We start from the raw sequence: 17,766 nt of genomic DNA, 5'->3' as shown, positions 1-17,766 counted from the left end.
AAAATTATGTTAATGAAAAATAAAAAGAAAAATAACAAACATAGAAAAATTTGAAGATAATTATAAAATGTTCAACAAATAAAATATTTAGATAAAAAAATTAAGTATGTCATTTATTTAGAATTGAAGAGAATACAATTTAATATGAGGATCCGAGACTTCCATATATGCTATATAACAAATATATCCACAAACAGGGAAACTTGAGTACACAAACAAAACATGAACACCCAAGGCTCATTGTATATATGCAGTTGCCAAGTGCCATTTTTCTTATTTATTATAAAATATGTAAAAATTTCATATGATAATCTAAATTTACTGCTTACATAAATTTGTTCGTATTTTATGTAATTGCAAAGTAATCTGTTGAAATAGTTTGAAAAGATAGAGTACAGTTATGTTTTATGTAACGATTCAAAGAAAACTTTTTATAATGATAAATTGATCATTGAAGAGCCAGTTGAGGACCTTATTTAGCAACAAATGTTAATACTTGAGATCTTAAACGCAAATAATTCATGACTCTTTAGTGTCTCCTTTGAAGGCCAGAAAATAAAACGTTTTAACCGTATTAGTAACTCATATTCAATGCATTAAATTTTATTAATAAACGTAAGTTTTTAAAAGAATAAATAATATTGTACTATATTGTGGTTTCATTCGTACGAGTCAAGTGGAGGAAACTCAAAAATTTTAGCGTAATTATTAGAATTCAGAAAGTCGTTCATTTTGTCTTTATTGTAACTATATGATTATTATTTAATTTATAATTAATTAGATATTTTATCATAATAAAAAAAATCATCAAAAAAGAATAAATAAATAAATAAATAAAAATGATAGCCTTAAAAATATGTCACATCATCAAATGCCTTATCTTTCTTTATATATATATATAGAAAGAGAGAGATATTTAGATAGAATAGTAGAGATTTAATAGAAATCAAAAGTATGAGTTTACTTAAATGAATTGTTCTTTATAGTTTTCGCCAAAATATTTGATATTTTCATCTTTAAAAAAAAAAGATACTTTCATCTTTCAATTTTTGATTTAACACCTTTCGACTTTAAGGATTTAGTATAATATGATATGATTATTATTTACTATTTAATTGATTAGATGTTTAATGACATTTTTGTTTAGTATAGGGATAGAATAATAATTCAATTTCTTCAAATAATTATTACAAATATTATATTGAACTTTATAGGAGTTATGAAACAAAAATTAATTCAAATTCGTAAATTGAGATTAAGTTTTTTTTATCAACTTGATGCTACTTTAATGACGTATTTAATTTTTAAAAAAATACTCAAGCTTATATGTAATTCAACAGAAAGTTAATGAAATACTAAAGATACGAGAAATGGCATCATAACCTAGCTCAATCAATTTATTTTATTCAAGCATTAAACAACCTAAATAATTAAAAAAAAAAAAGATTTTGATGGCCTAAAGAAAAAAATTTCTCAATATTGAGCATTTCGCCTTAGATAAAGAAAATATAAAAGGTTTGGGATCACATTCACACATCTAAAATAAATATAGAAATCACAAAATTTACAAAAAAAGAAATTGATACTTAGACCAAAAATAAAGAAACTGTTACACTAAAAAAACTTCAGAATAATTGACTTCAACGTTAAGTTTGATTTCTTATTCTTCTACATATCATTTGTTTTGACACAGTTCCTACAATAAAAAATGAAAAAAAATAGTTGTTCTTTGTATTATATTATAGTAAACTATAGTAGTAGTAAAATAAAAAGAGAGGAGTGAATCTTCGGTGACAGCAAAGAAAATGAAACATATATGCGCTCAGTCTAGTGGAGATACGAACCGACACAATAATATGAGTAATTAGGACACCTCTAATTTGATCGATGAAGAAAGCCAAATTACTCCTAACTCCATCTTAGAAGATCCATTAGAATGCAAAGGTTCGTCTTGCTCAAATAATGTCATGAACAATTTTGATATTTCACACGATCGTCATATTGTCAAAAATAAGAAAAAGGGCAGTGATTTTTTCCCTGACCTTGTGCTTTCATTAGCAATAGAAGAAAAGAAGCCCCTCAAAGATCTTCACTTTCTTGAAAGTAAAACAATAATATATGTTAGTCAAATATGCTCAAATGGCTTTTGCACTTCTAAAATTAAAAAAAAGATCCAATTTTTTTTTTTTTTTTTTTAAATATGAGTAATTTAGAGAATATAATTATGAAATAAATATTAAATTTTATTACATTAAATTCTGAAAAACTCCAAAAAGGAGGAAACATATAAATGTCAATGGAGACATAGAGGGGTGCCACATCACCTCTTTTATGTTTCATATATATATATATATATATGTATATGTATGTATATATATATGTATATGTATGTATATATATGTGTGTGTGTGTATGTGGTATATATGTATATGTATATACATACATATATATGTATGTATGTATGTATGTATATGTATATATATATATATGTATATGTGTATATGTATATGTATATGTATATGTATATGTATATGTATATGTATATGTATATGTATATATTGATTTGAAGTTAGATTAGTTAATTGAACCAACCTTTTACTAATTTTTACGCACCTTTTTTTTTTCTCAAAATGGTGAAAAGGGAAAAAAAAATCTATATATTCCAATTTATGTGGAGGGATATGATTCAAAATACTACAAATTAGACGGAGATAAAGAAAACTACAGTTAAAAAAAGGGAAAAGTCATTGTTTTCGCCTCAAACTATATATGAAAAATTTAGGACACACCCAAACTATTATAGTGACCTATTACACACTTATACTATATAAAAGTGAAACTACCCGCGACACCTATGTCCAAGTTTAATGAGTGGAGTGTACTCCACTCGCCCTGTGGTGCTGCCACATGTTTAATTTAATTTTTCTATTTAATTAATGAACCCTTTAATAAACTTAACCCGACCCAAATAATTTAACTCAATTCTAATGCGACCCAACCTAATTATTTCACCCTACCCGATCCATTCGGGTAGAATATGAATGGAAAGAAAAAACCCAATCTGAAGAGCATCATTACGAACCAAAATTGAAACTTCATCTCTCTTTTCTTTTCATGTTTTTAGCAAATTTCAATCCGATAGAAGAGATAAACACCTAATTTTGCTGTATTTTTTATTGTCGACAATCAAAAAAATCGTTTATCTCTTTTCATTTCAAGTTATGATTTTTTTTTCTTTGCATCAAAAGGAAACATCAATTTCCAATTAAAAGACATTGGAGCACAAACAAACTGCATTTAGCACATAGTGCACTAATTGAATAGTGAAAATTGATGTTCAAACTTAAACAAAAACCCATTGTCATGTTAACTGTTATCTAATCAAATATTGAATCACCACCATGTCAATTTCGTTCTTCTCATTGTCATTAACTTCCACAATGTTGTCAATGACCAAATTCATGAACTGATCAAATCCACGAAGAGTTCCAGTGACTAAGAGGTTGGCATTCAACTTGATTTGAAGCTGCTTGTCCATATATTTTTTGAGATCTGGAGGTTGACTCAACCTGCTCATCCCTGCTATCTACTATTTACTGCTTCTTTTTTCTGCGCAGTTGCAATTACGATTGTTACGAGTTGATTCGGTTGATTTCAACGAAGGTGGTACGAAAACAAGCTTTAAGAGAGGTTGAACAAACAATTGAGGGAAGAAATATTTATCAAAATTTCAACAAAATTAAAAGATTCTCGTAATATGGCAAGAAATCGAACGATAAAAAAGATTTAGTTATCAATTCTTCAAACAAATAATCTTGAATTTTGATTTTGGAGGACAAATTTGGGGATTAGGGTTCTTTAGTTTGGAGCCCCAAATTGGTTGAAATGGAGGATATTGTTGAATATAATTGTTGGGCATTATAATTTAATATTTTTAAAATATTTTTAAACGTTTATTTTTGAGTTTTAAAAGGTTGGACGCACCTATATTGAGTGTAAGAAACGCGCCTTGGACTGGATGTCGCGGGGAGATAATAGTTTCACTTTTATATAGTATTGGTGTGTAATAGGTCGCTATGATAGTTTAAGTGTGTACTAGACTTTTCGTGTAGAGTTTGAGATGAAAACGATGACTTTTCCCTTAAAAAAATTGTTTTGACTCTCCAAACAGTAACATCTTCACATAAAGTGAGACAAACATACGTACCCTAACAAAACAATTGTGGAAATGCATCCTGATGATGCCAGCGCCAAGGCCACCCTACTTTTCTCACAACGGCTTCTGCATGTGGGTAACTTGAATGGTAGTTACCAATCTTAAGAGATGCTAATGAAATATTGGTCAATGTAGGCAATTTAGCTCCATTACACTTCATCATTATGTGTTAAAAGAAGGAATTTAATCCGAAAAATTGGTAATCAATGGAGTAATGTAGTTGCTTAATAACTAACGCATAATTTCAAAAGGGACTGCTCCTTAGGAGATGACTTCAACTTGAAGCTTACCAAATAATTCTTACCTTTTGAAATATTCTTAAAAATAAAACTATAATATATATTAGTCAAATAACTAAAAAGCACAAGAAGAGAAAAACTTACCTGTACCGGAAATGGAGACCTAACAAGCTCTCTCTTTGAGACCTTTTCAGCGCAATGCCCTATACTGAAGCAAAGAAATGGGGAGACTATGAAAAAGTATTTATAAAATAAAACAGTGGAACACACAAATAACTTTTGCACTTTTAAAACTGAAAAAAGACTAAAAAAAACTGAAAAAGATATGAGTAATTAAGAAGATATAATTATGAAATAATTATTAAATTTTATTAAATTAAATTATGAAAAAAAAACTCCAAAAAAAAAAGAAAAATAAATAAATATCAATACAGTTCATAGAGGGGTGCCACATCACCTCCTTTATATTTCTCTTTTATATATATATATTAATTATCCACACTAATCATCTTTTCCTAATCACCCAATAAAGGAAGAAACATACACATAATAATAATAATAATAATTATCCACACTAATCATCTTTTCCTTTATCACCCAATAAAGGAAGAAATATCACTATTCATAGGTGAAGAATTCTTTCATGTATTGAATAGGATGAATGAGGGGCGGTAATATGGGCAACCGAATAGTCTTGATGTTACATAAGTAATATGAAATTAATGATTACAGAGTTACAAAAAATAATGATCATGAGAGTGACAAAGAACTAATAATCATATGAATAACAAAAACTCATGATATTTTTTACCATAATTTATATCCACTAATATATGCACTTAATCTATTAATTTGATAATAAAATGTACACTCATTGACGGTTATTATTGTTGTTGGAGGGTTGACCATAGAGTCTGGACCCGTGGGTCAATATTAAACAGGTGTCAGAACGTAGCGAATGCAAAACTTAAATTTTAAGTAGTACTGCACTATTACTGGTTGCATTTTGCAGTCGGTATTAATCCAACAAATTAATATTGTTCAAACTCATCTTGAATCATTTTGCCAATTGTATTTTTTCAAATAAAATATGAGGCAAATCTCAAAATCTTATCAACACAAACTCCAACGCCAATAAGACGGACTACTCACCACTCATTATGCAAATAAAAAAGAGAAAAGAATTTATCTACTCCAATATCAGGATAATATACACAGAGAGGGTACACTTTGACTGTGCTTGAATTGGCATGGCTGTCCTCCTTTGCTGGTTTGTGGCTCGGCTATGCTTTATTTCCACTTCTTGAATTTCTTGCCATACTTCTTGCCACCCTTAAACTTGCCCCTCTTGTATTTTCCATGACCATAATGACCGCTGCGTCCGTAACTGGCAGCACCAAACGCAGCCGTGCCCGCAGCCATCCCTCCAGCCATTGATCCCATGTTTCCGTGACCTAAAAATGTGACATGTACGAAACTTATTTTGTACGAACCAAAAATTACTGTAGAAAAATAATACAAATATTACTCATTTGATGTTACTATAAGTACGTACATCTAATATATATCCAAGAAAGTGTATATATATGGTTTCCCAAAAAGGTAAAGATCCAACATGTACATATAAAGTATAACATCTCTAAACATGTTGCATCAAAGTTTATAGAGATGTAACATGTTTTTTTGGTTTCCCTAGTGCACGAAGATTAGTGAAAATTGATACCTGCTGGAGGATATCCTTGTGGAGGATATGCACCAGCCGGGGATGACCTTGTGGAGGATATCCACCAGCCAGGGGATAGCCTTGCGCAGGAGGATATCCACCAGCCGGGGGAAATCCTTGTGCACGAGGATAGGTTCCGGCTGGTGGATATCCTTGTGCAGGAGGATAGGCTCCGGCGGGTGGATACCCTTGAGGAGGATATCCTTGTGGAGGGTAAGCTCCTGACTGGGGAGGATATTGTCCTGGAGGATAACCAAATTGTTTATTTTTACCGCCTCCCATTCTTCACCAATACCTAATTTTGACAAGAGTATAAAAATTATTACATGATATCAACTGGTAGATTGGAGTTATTTGCTACTTGAAATCAATTTAATTTATTGAAAGGTTCGATCATGCATCCTGGACATGATTACTTATGAGTTCTGAACATGTTTAGCTAAACAACAATAACAACAATAACATCAATTAGACTTCCTCTTTCATTTTGTCAATGTAAGGAATTGAAGACCAAATCCAATATGAACCAAAAAAAAAAAGATTTTTGCGTGATCAACCATGAAAAATCAAGAACTTTGATGTTCAAAATGGAGACAAAAACAAAACAAGAGAGAACGTAAAAGGTAAAGGCAATCCGGTATACAAAGTTTCCTGCATTAGGAGTTATTTGCAAAGGAGCCACACCCCAAGTCCCAAGATGTGTGATTAGAAAGTGGTAAAAGGTAAATAATATATCATTGTTAGTTTAAGGTTTTAGGTGGATATGGTCAGATATATATTCAACTTTTCAAAATACTGCTTTGAACAAGTAATTAAATGAATGGAACATAGTGCACAAATTACACAGGAAGTATGAGTTCTTAATTATTTCTTACAGATTCTTCTATATTGTGAAATGGCAATATCTTGGAATGAAGAATGGAAGTCGAGGTGAAACAAAATATGATGGATAAGTATTTATAGTTTTGTTTTATTTGGATAATATATTGAGTGGTTGTCCAATACGACAGACATAAACCGATGACTTCATTTCTAGTTGTATACGTTTAGTTGTAATTCGTTTTACTTTGAGTGATCATTAGATATTGAGGTAATTTTTGGTTAGTTCACTAAATATTGTGGTTTGGTGTACAATCAACACATATACCTCCCCCCCCCCTCCCCCCTCTAACACCATGTTACATTTTAACTTCATTGCAAGTTGCGATGTTCAAATCAACTGAAATCTCGAAAGTCAAAATACTAATTATTAGTGATAAAATATGGATATATTTATGAAAGTTTTGGTGTACAATCAACATATGGTAGCTTAATTCTCTTTGGTTCTCATCAATATTGGAGAGACTAGATTATGTACATATGGTGATCCCCTGGAAAGACGTCATTGTCATCAACTATGAGAGAGATAAATGGTTGTGAGATGCATGTGCCTTTAAGAAGACTAAATGACTAATATAATAGAAAGTTGATAAGAGAGGGAGGAGGGGGGAACCGGAGGGGGGGGGGGTGTTCATTACTCAAGTAACCATATTTTTTCTCCCTAATATTTGGTTAAGGGCAACTTAGATCTTTCTTTAGGTGATCAGAAAAAATCCAAGGGCGTGAGCCGTGAGTTATGGGAGATAATTTTTTGGTTCTTCATTACTTCCCATCCATTTATACTTATCCAGTATTGACTTGCCCTAGCAAAGTGCTATAAGGAGCTTATTGGAGAACATTCTACTTGAAAAGCATATATTAGAAATTTATCTATCTTCCTTCATAATACTGAAATTACCAAGAATTCGAATAAAAACTAGATACAATTGATGAAATGGGCAATACATAGATATCACTTCGCGCGCTATCAATTGTTTTATAGCGAAGAGAATTTTCCATTTTGAATATTGCAACACAGGAAAGAAACAGCTACAGGTAATAATCAGGTCTTAACCATAGACAGAAATCGGACTATAGAGCCTAACTAAGAAGAATTTTGGACTTGCTCTTTGAGTTCACATCGATGAGTGAGAGTCCCTCTTATCCCTTGCTTGGAGAAGTGCATAAATAGGCATTATCATAAGTTCCCAAACCCATGGTTTGCCTACCCAGTGCACCCAACAGAAGATAACGACACACGTGCCAGAGGAACATTAAGTGAAAAACCAAACTTTGTAATACTTATTTAGTGAGCTACAGTTACAGTACAAGATTGAAACAAGACTGCTAGAATGTCATCATTGGAAGCCAAAGGTTTTATAATTATACATAGCAGCAGTGGAATCAGCAAAAGCGCAAAGCATCTTCTAGTTCTTTCTCATCATCACAGTTATATCCCAGTAAATAAGCTCGAGCTGAAACAGATAAAAGAGAATATTAGGAGAGGAGCAATCAAGAAGTTATAAGGCAAAACTAATAAAAACGCATATACCAAAACGACCCGATCCCATGAATGGCTCCGCTTCATCTGTAGTTCCAACTTGTTGCTGTTCCTGTTATAAACTTAAAATTAGCCAAAACTTGTACATAAAATATGTAGAACATTCAACTTTTAACATCTTTAACTGTGTGATTACTTGGTAGCAAGCACATTATCACAGATGGGAGATGCTACTATCGATTCAAGGATGTACTAATTACAACACACTATGCAGGTACTTAGGTGCAAATAGAAGATACATAGTAACCAAAATCTGCTGCAAGATCAGCATACATTCTCAAAAATCAAAATCAGGCATGAACAAGCTTCACATCGCCTAAAACATCACAACGTAGCACGAGAGCAATTACACACAGAATAAATAAGAGGTCCCCTACACATAATCTAGAGTTATATCCAACAGGAGTTGTAGTCTAAGGACCACTAATAAGACTAGGATTTAGTGGTCAAGCAGACAGTTGACTTTTTTTTTTTTTGGTTTCATCTTTCACAACTACTGTATTCTAGTGGCCTCAGCATATCAGTGCAAAAACTCTAGAATTTTCAGTTATTCTATATTTGAATAGTTCACAACTACTGTATTCTAGTGGTGTCAACGTATCAGTGCAAAATAAATTTTTCAGTTATTCTATACTTGAATAGTGTGCTTTATCTAACACAACCACCCATAACAAGTAAGCTTAGTGTTTTCAACAACTGATTTGACTGGAAATTCAGCAAACACTTTACCAATGCAAAAAGTGTCAAAACAACAGAAAACCATATTCTTTAAAGTTTTTCTTTCCCTCATAAATTCGGTTTCTTTCAGAAATAACATCCTCAAGTTACTTGTTTCTTACCCCGTCTAGTTCCATTTCAGAAGGTGACAACATCCGATCAAAACAGTGGCCTGAAATGGTACACACCAGAAGACCATTTACAGGATCAGATACAACTTCCCTACATGTGTCATCACAAACTGCACAACCACACACGAGAGAATCAATAAGTGACAGTAGATTGAGGTCAAATACACAAGAATTTTATTGTATTTATCCAACGAGTAAGTTGCAGTGAAGCAAACCATTTCTTACCATGGACATGTCCAGTTTTCTCACAAACATATACATCTCCTATTTGATAGTAAGTGCATGTCTCCCCAGAGCACACATGATCAATCACCACTTTATCACCCAGACCTTTGCTTTTCTTCCAAATAGAAACTTGATCAGCAACTGTCTTATCAAGAATTATTCGGTCATCATTTACCTGTACATTATAGCCATAAAAGGGTAATTACTCATAAGAGATCTTGACACATAACTTAATGGAAAAAAAATGAAAGGTCTTAAAAGGTTTTTTAAAATTTAAAGTTTCTGCCATGTGACCAAGAGGTCACGGGTTCAAGCCATGGAACAACCTGCTGTAGAAATGCAAGCTCCGTAGTGGGAACTTTAGTGGACCGGCCCTCCCCGGACCCCGAGCATAGCGGGAACTTTAGTGGACCAACTGCCCTTTTTTTTTTGAAGTAAAATTTTTCTCGCTGTTTATTTCTTGTTTTCACATGGAAAAAAGAAAAAGGGAAAACCATTGTTCTTCAGGAAATTAAAAGGAAAGGTTCCTGGACAAGCTACAGCCATAAATCAGGGAAATGGAATTAATGGATTTATTTGGAATCATCCAGATTCATATGCAGTGCTATGAAGTTTTCCTCAAAAGATCTCCAGTCACCTGAGAGGGAGGAGGAGCTTGGCTTCTTTTTGCTGCCTGCATTTGGATATAATACTCCTTAAATTCCATAGGAGTATTCCTGACAAACTCCATCATATCATCTGCATCACGCTGCAGGAAAAAATATTCAATTTGACTGAAATTGTATTAAATCTGAGTATAAATCAAATTAGTAACTCATAAAGCACATATAGTGTTGCTATGTTAGGTACCATTATACAGAAACGCATACACAACAACAACAACAACAAACCCAGTGTATTCCCACTTAGTGGGGTCTGGGGGGGGTAAGATGTACGCAGTCCATACCTCTACCTCTGATGAAGTAGAAAGGCTGTTTCCGAAAGACCCCCGGCTCAAGGCACAAGATATCACACAAACACATAGTAAAGCACAGAAGCAGATGACATAACATAAATACGGCACCCATAAGGAATATAAAACAGAGGAAAGCAGAGGAAAGCACACAGATTCGTAATAAGCATGGAACACTGAATACGGAATCATAACGGGAATAAAAAATAAAAAAAACCCCACCAAGTAATTCCCTACACTAGCGACCCAATCTGGCCCTACTCTTCTGCCGTAATTCGCGTCTTCCAGACCTTCCTATCTAGGGTCATGTCCTCGGTGAGCTGTAACTGTTCCATGTCCCGCCTAATCACCTCACCCCAGTACTTCTTCGGCCTACCCCTACCCCGCCTAAAACCATCCAACGCTAGCCTCTCACACCTACGGACCGGGGCATCCATGCCCCTCCTCTTCACGTGTCCGAACCATCTCAATCGTGCTTCCCGCATCTTACACTCCACTGAAGTCACACCAACCTTCTCCCGGATAGTCTCATTCCGAACTCTATCCCCTCGAGTCAGTCCACACATCCAGCGCAACATCCGCATTTCTGCCACCTTCATTTTTTGGATGTGGGAGTTCTTAACTGGCCAACACTCCGCTCCATACAGCAAGGCCGGACGGACTACCACCCTATAGAATTTGCCTTTAAGCTTGGGCGGCACCTTCTTATCACACAGCACCCCCGACGCGAGTTTCCACTTCATCCATCCCGCCCCAATACGGTGCGAGACATCCTCGTCAATCTCACCGTTACTCTGGATCACGGACCCGAGATACTTGAACTTATCCCTCTTACATACCTCCTGTGCTTCCAGCTTCACTACTACCTCGTTCTCCCGCCTCACGTCATTAAACTTACATTCCACATACTCTGTCTTGCTTCTGCTCACTCTGAACCCTTTAGACTCAAGAGTTTGCCTCCACATCTCTAATTTGTCATTTACACCCCCTCGAGTCTCATCTATCAGAACTACATCGTCTGCAAAGAGCATACACCACGGCACCTCCCCTTGAATACGCCGCGTCAACACATCCATTACTAACGCAAACAAAAAGGGACTAAGAGTAGATCCCTGATGCAATCCTGTCAGGACAGTGAAATGCTCTGAGTCTCCTCCCGCCGTCCTCACCTGGGTTTTCGCTCCCTCATACATATCCTTAATTACTCTGATATATGCCTGCGGTACTCCCCTCACCTCCAAGCATCTCCAAAGCACCTCCCTGGGGACTTTGTCGTAAGCTTTTTCCAGGTCGATAAACACCATGTGCAGATCCTTCTTCCTTTCCATATACTGCTCCACCAACCTCCGTACCAGGTGGATTGCCTCCGTCGTCGAGCGGCCGGGCATAAATCCGAACTGATTTTCCGAGATAGACACTATCCGTCTCAGCCTCACCTCTACCACTCTCTCCCAGATCTTCATAGAGTGACTCAATAACTTAATTCCTCTATAGTTATTACAACTCTGAATGTCCCCCTTATTCTTATAGAGAGGGATCATGGTACTCCACCTCCACGCCTCGGGCATCTTTGCCGTCCTGAAAATTTCATTAAACAATCCAGTCAACCACCTTACACCAGCCTCTCCAACGAACTTCCAAAACTCCACCGGTATCTCATCCGGCCCCGTCGCCCTACCCCTACGCATCCTGCGGACTGCCTGTCTAACCTCTTCTACCTTAAAACGTCTACAATAGCTAAAATCCCGACACTCCTCTGAGTGCTCCAGTTCCCCTAACACAATAGCTCTGTCCCCCTCGTCATTCAAGAGCCTATGAAAGTACGACTGCCATCTCTTCTTTATGTGGCCGTCCTCCACCAACACTCTACCGTCCTCCCCCTTAATGCACCTCACCTGATCGAGGTCACGACCCTTCCTCTCCCTAGCCTTAGCGAGTCTAAACAACTTTTTCTCCCCTCCTTTCCCCTGTAACCCTGCATACAAGCTCTCAAAAGCGGCCTTCTTAGCTGCCGTGACCGCTGACTTCGCCTCCTTCCTCGCTAGCTTGTACTCTTTCCTGTTTACCCGCTTCTCTTCTTCGTCCTTACTTTCCACCAACTTAGCATACGCCTCTTTCTTGGTCTCCACTTTCTTCTCCACCTCTTCATTCCACCACCAATCCCCCCGATGGTGACCGGCCCGGCCCCTAGAAACACCCAACACCTCCCTTGCATTCTCCCTGATGCACCTTGCCGTCCTGTCCCACATACTATCCACGTCCCCCCTACACTCCCACACCCCCTTGCCCGCCAACCTCTCCCCTATCTCCCACGCATTCACTGGCGTCAAGCCGCCCCACTTAATTCTCGGTCTACACTCCTTACTCCTCCTCTTTCTATTCTTCTTTATACCCAAATCCATAATCAAAAGCCTATGTTGGGTCGAGAGATTCTCACTCGGGATGACTTTACAGTCCTTACACAACGCCCTATCCCCTTTCCTAAGCAACAAAAAGTCAATCTGGGTCCTGGTTATCGCGCTCCGAAAAGTGATCAGGTGCTCGTCCTTCTTCGGGAAGCCCGAGTTCACCACCACCAGCCCAAAGGCCCTCGCAAACTCCAATAGGGTCGCCCCCTCTTCATTTCTCTCTCCAAAACCAAAACCACCATGCACATCCCCAAAGCCTCCCGGTAGCGCCCCGATGTGCCCGTTGAAATCCCCTGCTACAACAATCTTCTCCGAACTGGGCACGCCTCTCACCACCTCCTCCAAAGCCTCCCAGAACCGCATCTTCTCCTCCCCCTCCGCTCCCACTTGCGGCGCATAAGCACTACACACGTTCAGGGTAAACCCCCGAATGACCAACTTAATAGTCATCAACCTATCGTTAATCCTCTTCACCTCCACTACCTGACCTCTAAGCTCTTCATCTACTAAGATGCCAACTCCATTCCTACGCCTCTCGCTCCCAGAGTACCACAGCTTGTAACCATCCACATCCCTAGCCTTAGACCCTACCCACTTGGTCTCTTGGACACACGCAAGGTTGATCCTCCTCTTCCTAAGAATCTTCACAAGCTCTACGGACTTACCCTGAAGGGTCCCTATATTCCAAGACCCAACCCTCAGCCTACCGTCGCTATCCAAACGCCCCCCACTACCTCCCCCTCGGCCCAACCTTGGCCTCCCGCCCACTCCCGCCCTCTCCCCATCCCCCGCCCCCACCACGGCCCCACGCCCCAACCCCCTCGGACATGACCCTATCCACCCATTACCACCCACAGCCACAACTACCCGACAGTATAGGAAAATATAAAGATGAACCCGGTGACAGTATCAAAGCAGCAGCAAGGAAATACAAAGCTCACACACATTCAAAGTAATATTCCCGAAATAAAACTAAGAAACGACCACAGCAACAGCAACAACAGACAACAGACAAGGTACAGGGGCTACTACGAGCAAAATACTAAGGATGGAATATGAAATAATGAAATAAAATGCAATAAGGATGGAATATGAAATAATGAAATAAAATGCACTATGGAAAATTAAAATCAAAAGTAACATTCCAAATGAATAGATGTTCACATGGGCTAGAAAGAGACAGTCATACGAATTTATAACACCTATTAAGTATCTTGTGACTTTGACACTTTTTCTGAATTAGATAAAATCATAATTGCTGTAGTACAGGATATATATCAAATCCTAGACAAAATGAGAAGACAGTTCTCCTTTACTATGTCCCTTCAAAACCTTGATAAAGTGTTCTCCAGGTCAAAAGTTCGAAATATTTTCCATACTGCATCCATTATGCTTCAACTTTTCCATTCCTTAAGCTAGAAGTGGCTGGCGAGAGAGAAGTCAGCCTAATATTGACCAGCTTTTAATCATGTCCCTTTCAAGTACACAAAAATAATCAACCCAATTTAGGGATCATTCAAAATATGTGACCATTTGATCTAAAAGCTTAAACCTTTAGTGCGTAGCACACATTTATCAACTTAGTTATATTATGTCTCAACATATCCCTTCACATTTTGGCTTGATTATTTTTTCATGGGCTAATAACGTGGAATATAGTTTAGCTTTTTGAATGGCAGTTAGATGTGAACATAGGACCTCTTGTTTGCTCTGTTATCATGTAAGCAAAACCGATTTTGAATCTATTACCCCAACGCTAGCTCATAAGGTGAAGATTGTCCACGTTTACATAACGAGACAATAGTACACCCCCTCAACCAGTGTGGAATATTCTAAAATCTGTGGTACTCCCACGACTGGACAGTTGGAGCGTGAAAAATATACCAAGGAACTCAACATTCCGTAAACCAAGAATAGGGATGGGTCCGACTCTAATACCATGTTGAAGTGTGACCATCTTAATTAAAAACTTAAAACTGTTTGAAACACAATTTTAACAACTTATATATTATGTCTCAAGAAAAAACCTTCTCCAAAAAAGTTTTTAAGTTTCAATTTTGAACTCTCCTCTCAGACCTAGAACTACTCACACATTGATAGATTAATGGATGCATGTATGCTTAGTATAACTAAGATAAAAAATATAAAAAATAGAAAAAGTAAAGCAGTATTTATGTAGGTGGTAATTTCACAAATGATCATTCAACTTTATCTACTATAATAGTGTAGTAACAAACTATTTTTTGTTACAGTACAACGACTAAGCTCTACCAACTAATAGAAATGAGTCACTGAACTTAATAGGTAAGTTTTGTCGTTATAGTGGGTAAATTTTAGTGACTTTACTGGGGTAAACTTCAGTTACTTTGTGACCAAAAAGATAGTTTTGTGACTTTATTGTTATAGTGAAAAAAGTATAGTTGCCTCAATGCGACAAAAAATAATTTTGTAACTTAACGTTATAGTTAGTAAACTTGAGTGACTATACGTAATTAACTCATTTACGCAGTTGTAATATTTAGGCCTTAGCCAATGACAAATGGAACATACATTTAAACAGAAGGATACCTGGATGTAAAGCTTCTTCCAAGCACAGTCCCGTGGCTTTCTTGTTGGGAGCAACAAACCCCATCGCATGTGGTACCTAAATGAAATACATTATTATTCATAAATAAATATAAATGAAAATCTGAGCTCCAGAAATATGCTTCTAGGCGAGAATGACTAAGTAAATGAATGAGAAGGATCTTTAAGTTTTAAGTTACAAAATATTCTCGTTTCTAATTTCTTTTTGGTGCACCTATAAGGTGGCTACGTGTATGGAGGATTGGTTTTCTTTCGTAGAGAGTCATATTTTGTTGTAGGATCTCTTTATTTGGTATATGGCTTTTATAGTATTTTCCCATCGTTCATAAAATTATTTACCTTATCAAAAAAAATACACACATCCATTTAGAGGGAGATGGGGAAAAGGAGGAGACAAAGAGTGAACACAAGGTGCAGAACACTTACAGCCAGCGCCACAAGGATTCATCAGAAGCAGCAAAATTTAAAAACTTGCAGACCATTGTACATGCCACAAGATCCTGCCAGATTTTACATAGAACAGACAGTTTTAAACAACAGAAAATCAAAACAGAAATGCACATCGAAACCACAAATGGCTCTAGCCCTCTACTCCCTATCTGTTCTCCTTTTCTGCAAATGCATATATTTGGACAAGCAGTTTAAACGAGCTAAAAAACAATTAATAGAAAAAAATGATGTTAATACCTCTGGTGAAAGGAACTTGAGGATGTGACGGAGCAATTCTGGAGGTACTTTGCTCAGAATCCCAGTCTCTATCCTACTTGGGATCTGCCTCATGTTGTTGCTTGTGCTGGCAACATTGTTATTATTTTCCGTGACACTCTGACTCATCCTTGGAGGTGATGATGCACATTCACCTTCAGCTTCAACTTCAACTGGGGCTGACAAAGATGGAGATGATAGTAATGCCTTCACCTTTTCCTCCTCGTCTTCCTCCTCCTCCTCAAATTTTATCAACTTTGCTTCCCTATTCTCTTCCTCCTCCTCCTCATCTGGCTCCCACTTCTCCTTCCACTCAATTTCATCCTCATCCTCATACTCATCTTCCAGAACTCTCATTTTCTTTGTTACTCGCTCCTCTCCTTCACATCTATCATTACCATCGTCAACTTCGAGGCGCTTACCTTTCCTGTTCACATCACCTTCGTTCAAGATATCCTCTACCATCTCTTCATCCTAAAACAGATGAATCGATCAACAAATTCCAATTAAGAGCATATGTCTTGTACCGAAATACCGAATGCATACCGGACATAGATAGACACATGAATTTGAAGAAAGGAATGAAATGAAAATATGAAATATCCTCCAACTCCCCCATGAGAAGAGTAACCTTTGACAGATATCCCCCACCAAGAAAAAAAATGGAAAAAACTAGCACATGATCACCCTTTTACAAACTTTTCCCATAGAAAATAACCATTTTCCTCAATTCACGGATGTCACAACAACAAAGAAAAGGGAAAATCTTGAAACCAATTCAGAAAGACACAAAAAAAAAAAATGCACAAGGATCTTAATTTTTCTCATGTTTTTACAAGCAGCTAAAAATTAACAACTGAATAGGATATTCCTCACGTTTTCAACAACATCCCCATTGCAAGCCCACAAGTGGAGTCTGAGAGAGTAGTGTGTACGCAGACCTTACTCCTACAAGGTAGAGAGGTTGTTTCCTATAGATCCTCAGCTCATGTTCCTTATGTTTTCCTATCTACACATTCCATACTCATTTTTATCTTTTCTTTTGTAATTATTGACGAAAAAAATGAGAGGGAAATATCCAGGTCCACAACTAACTCTTCTATTCTATTATATTTTCCTCTCATGAAACTTAAAGCCAGCTGAAAAATCAAGCCTTTCTTCCTTTCCTTTTTCTCATGGTAATTAAAATAACAAAACTAACCAGATTCACTACTTCGATTTCAGTTACTATCTACTATCTCTCGTATTTCGATTATCACATTATTTTATTATAGTTACTATTCCTTTCTCAGAATGTTTTGTCACCTTTCTATAATCTTTTTCCAAAATTTCTTCACTTTCATAATTTTTTTTCTTCGATGTGCTTTGATATGCTTTTCCTCGAGCTTGAGGATCTAACTTAATTATTCCTTTTTCATAATACTTCGTCATGCTTTCTATAGTCT

The 17,766-nt window shown here is 36.5% G+C and overlaps 2 protein-coding genes across 2 annotated transcripts in view; both read right to left on the bottom strand.

The window, feature by feature from the left end:
• Positions 1-5,745: 5,745 nt before the first annotated feature.
• LOC107869804 (glycine-rich protein A3-like) lies at positions 5,746-6,460 on the bottom strand. Its single transcript, XM_047410290.1, has 2 exons — positions 6,226-6,460; positions 5,746-5,909 (listed from the first exon to the last, which is right to left on the bottom strand). The coding sequence occupies exons 1-2, from the start codon at positions 6,458-6,460 to the stop codon at positions 5,746-5,748; spliced, it is 399 nt and encodes a 132-aa protein (XP_047266246.1).
• Positions 6,461-8,310: 1,850 nt separating this feature from the next.
• The window catches only part of LOC107870134 (F-box protein SKIP31), a 13,659-nt gene continuing 4,203 nt past the window's right edge, over positions 8,311-17,766 (bottom strand). Inside the window, exons 2-9 of the mRNA XM_016716567.2 lie at positions 16,304-16,795; positions 16,043-16,116; positions 15,599-15,674; positions 10,308-10,418; positions 9,671-9,845; positions 9,437-9,555; positions 8,589-8,649; positions 8,311-8,511 (exon numbers count right to left, since the gene is read on the bottom strand). Of these exons, the coding sequence (XP_016572053.1) occupies positions 8,441-8,511; positions 8,589-8,649; positions 9,437-9,555; positions 9,671-9,845; positions 10,308-10,418; positions 15,599-15,674; positions 16,043-16,116; positions 16,304-16,795 (1,179 nt within the window). The 3' untranslated portion in view covers positions 8,311-8,440. The remainder of the gene's footprint in view (positions 8,512-8,588; positions 8,650-9,436; positions 9,556-9,670; positions 9,846-10,307; positions 10,419-15,598; positions 15,675-16,042; positions 16,117-16,303; positions 16,796-17,766) is intronic.

The sequence above is a fragment of the Capsicum annuum genome, chromosome 1 (assembly GCF_002878395.1).
Source record: "Capsicum annuum cultivar UCD-10X-F1 chromosome 1, UCD10Xv1.1, whole genome shotgun sequence".
NCBI lineage: Eukaryota > Viridiplantae > Streptophyta > Magnoliopsida > Solanales > Solanaceae > Capsicum > Capsicum annuum.
Note: the sequence above shows the minus strand (reverse complement) of the source record. Positions and strands in the feature narration are given on the sequence as shown.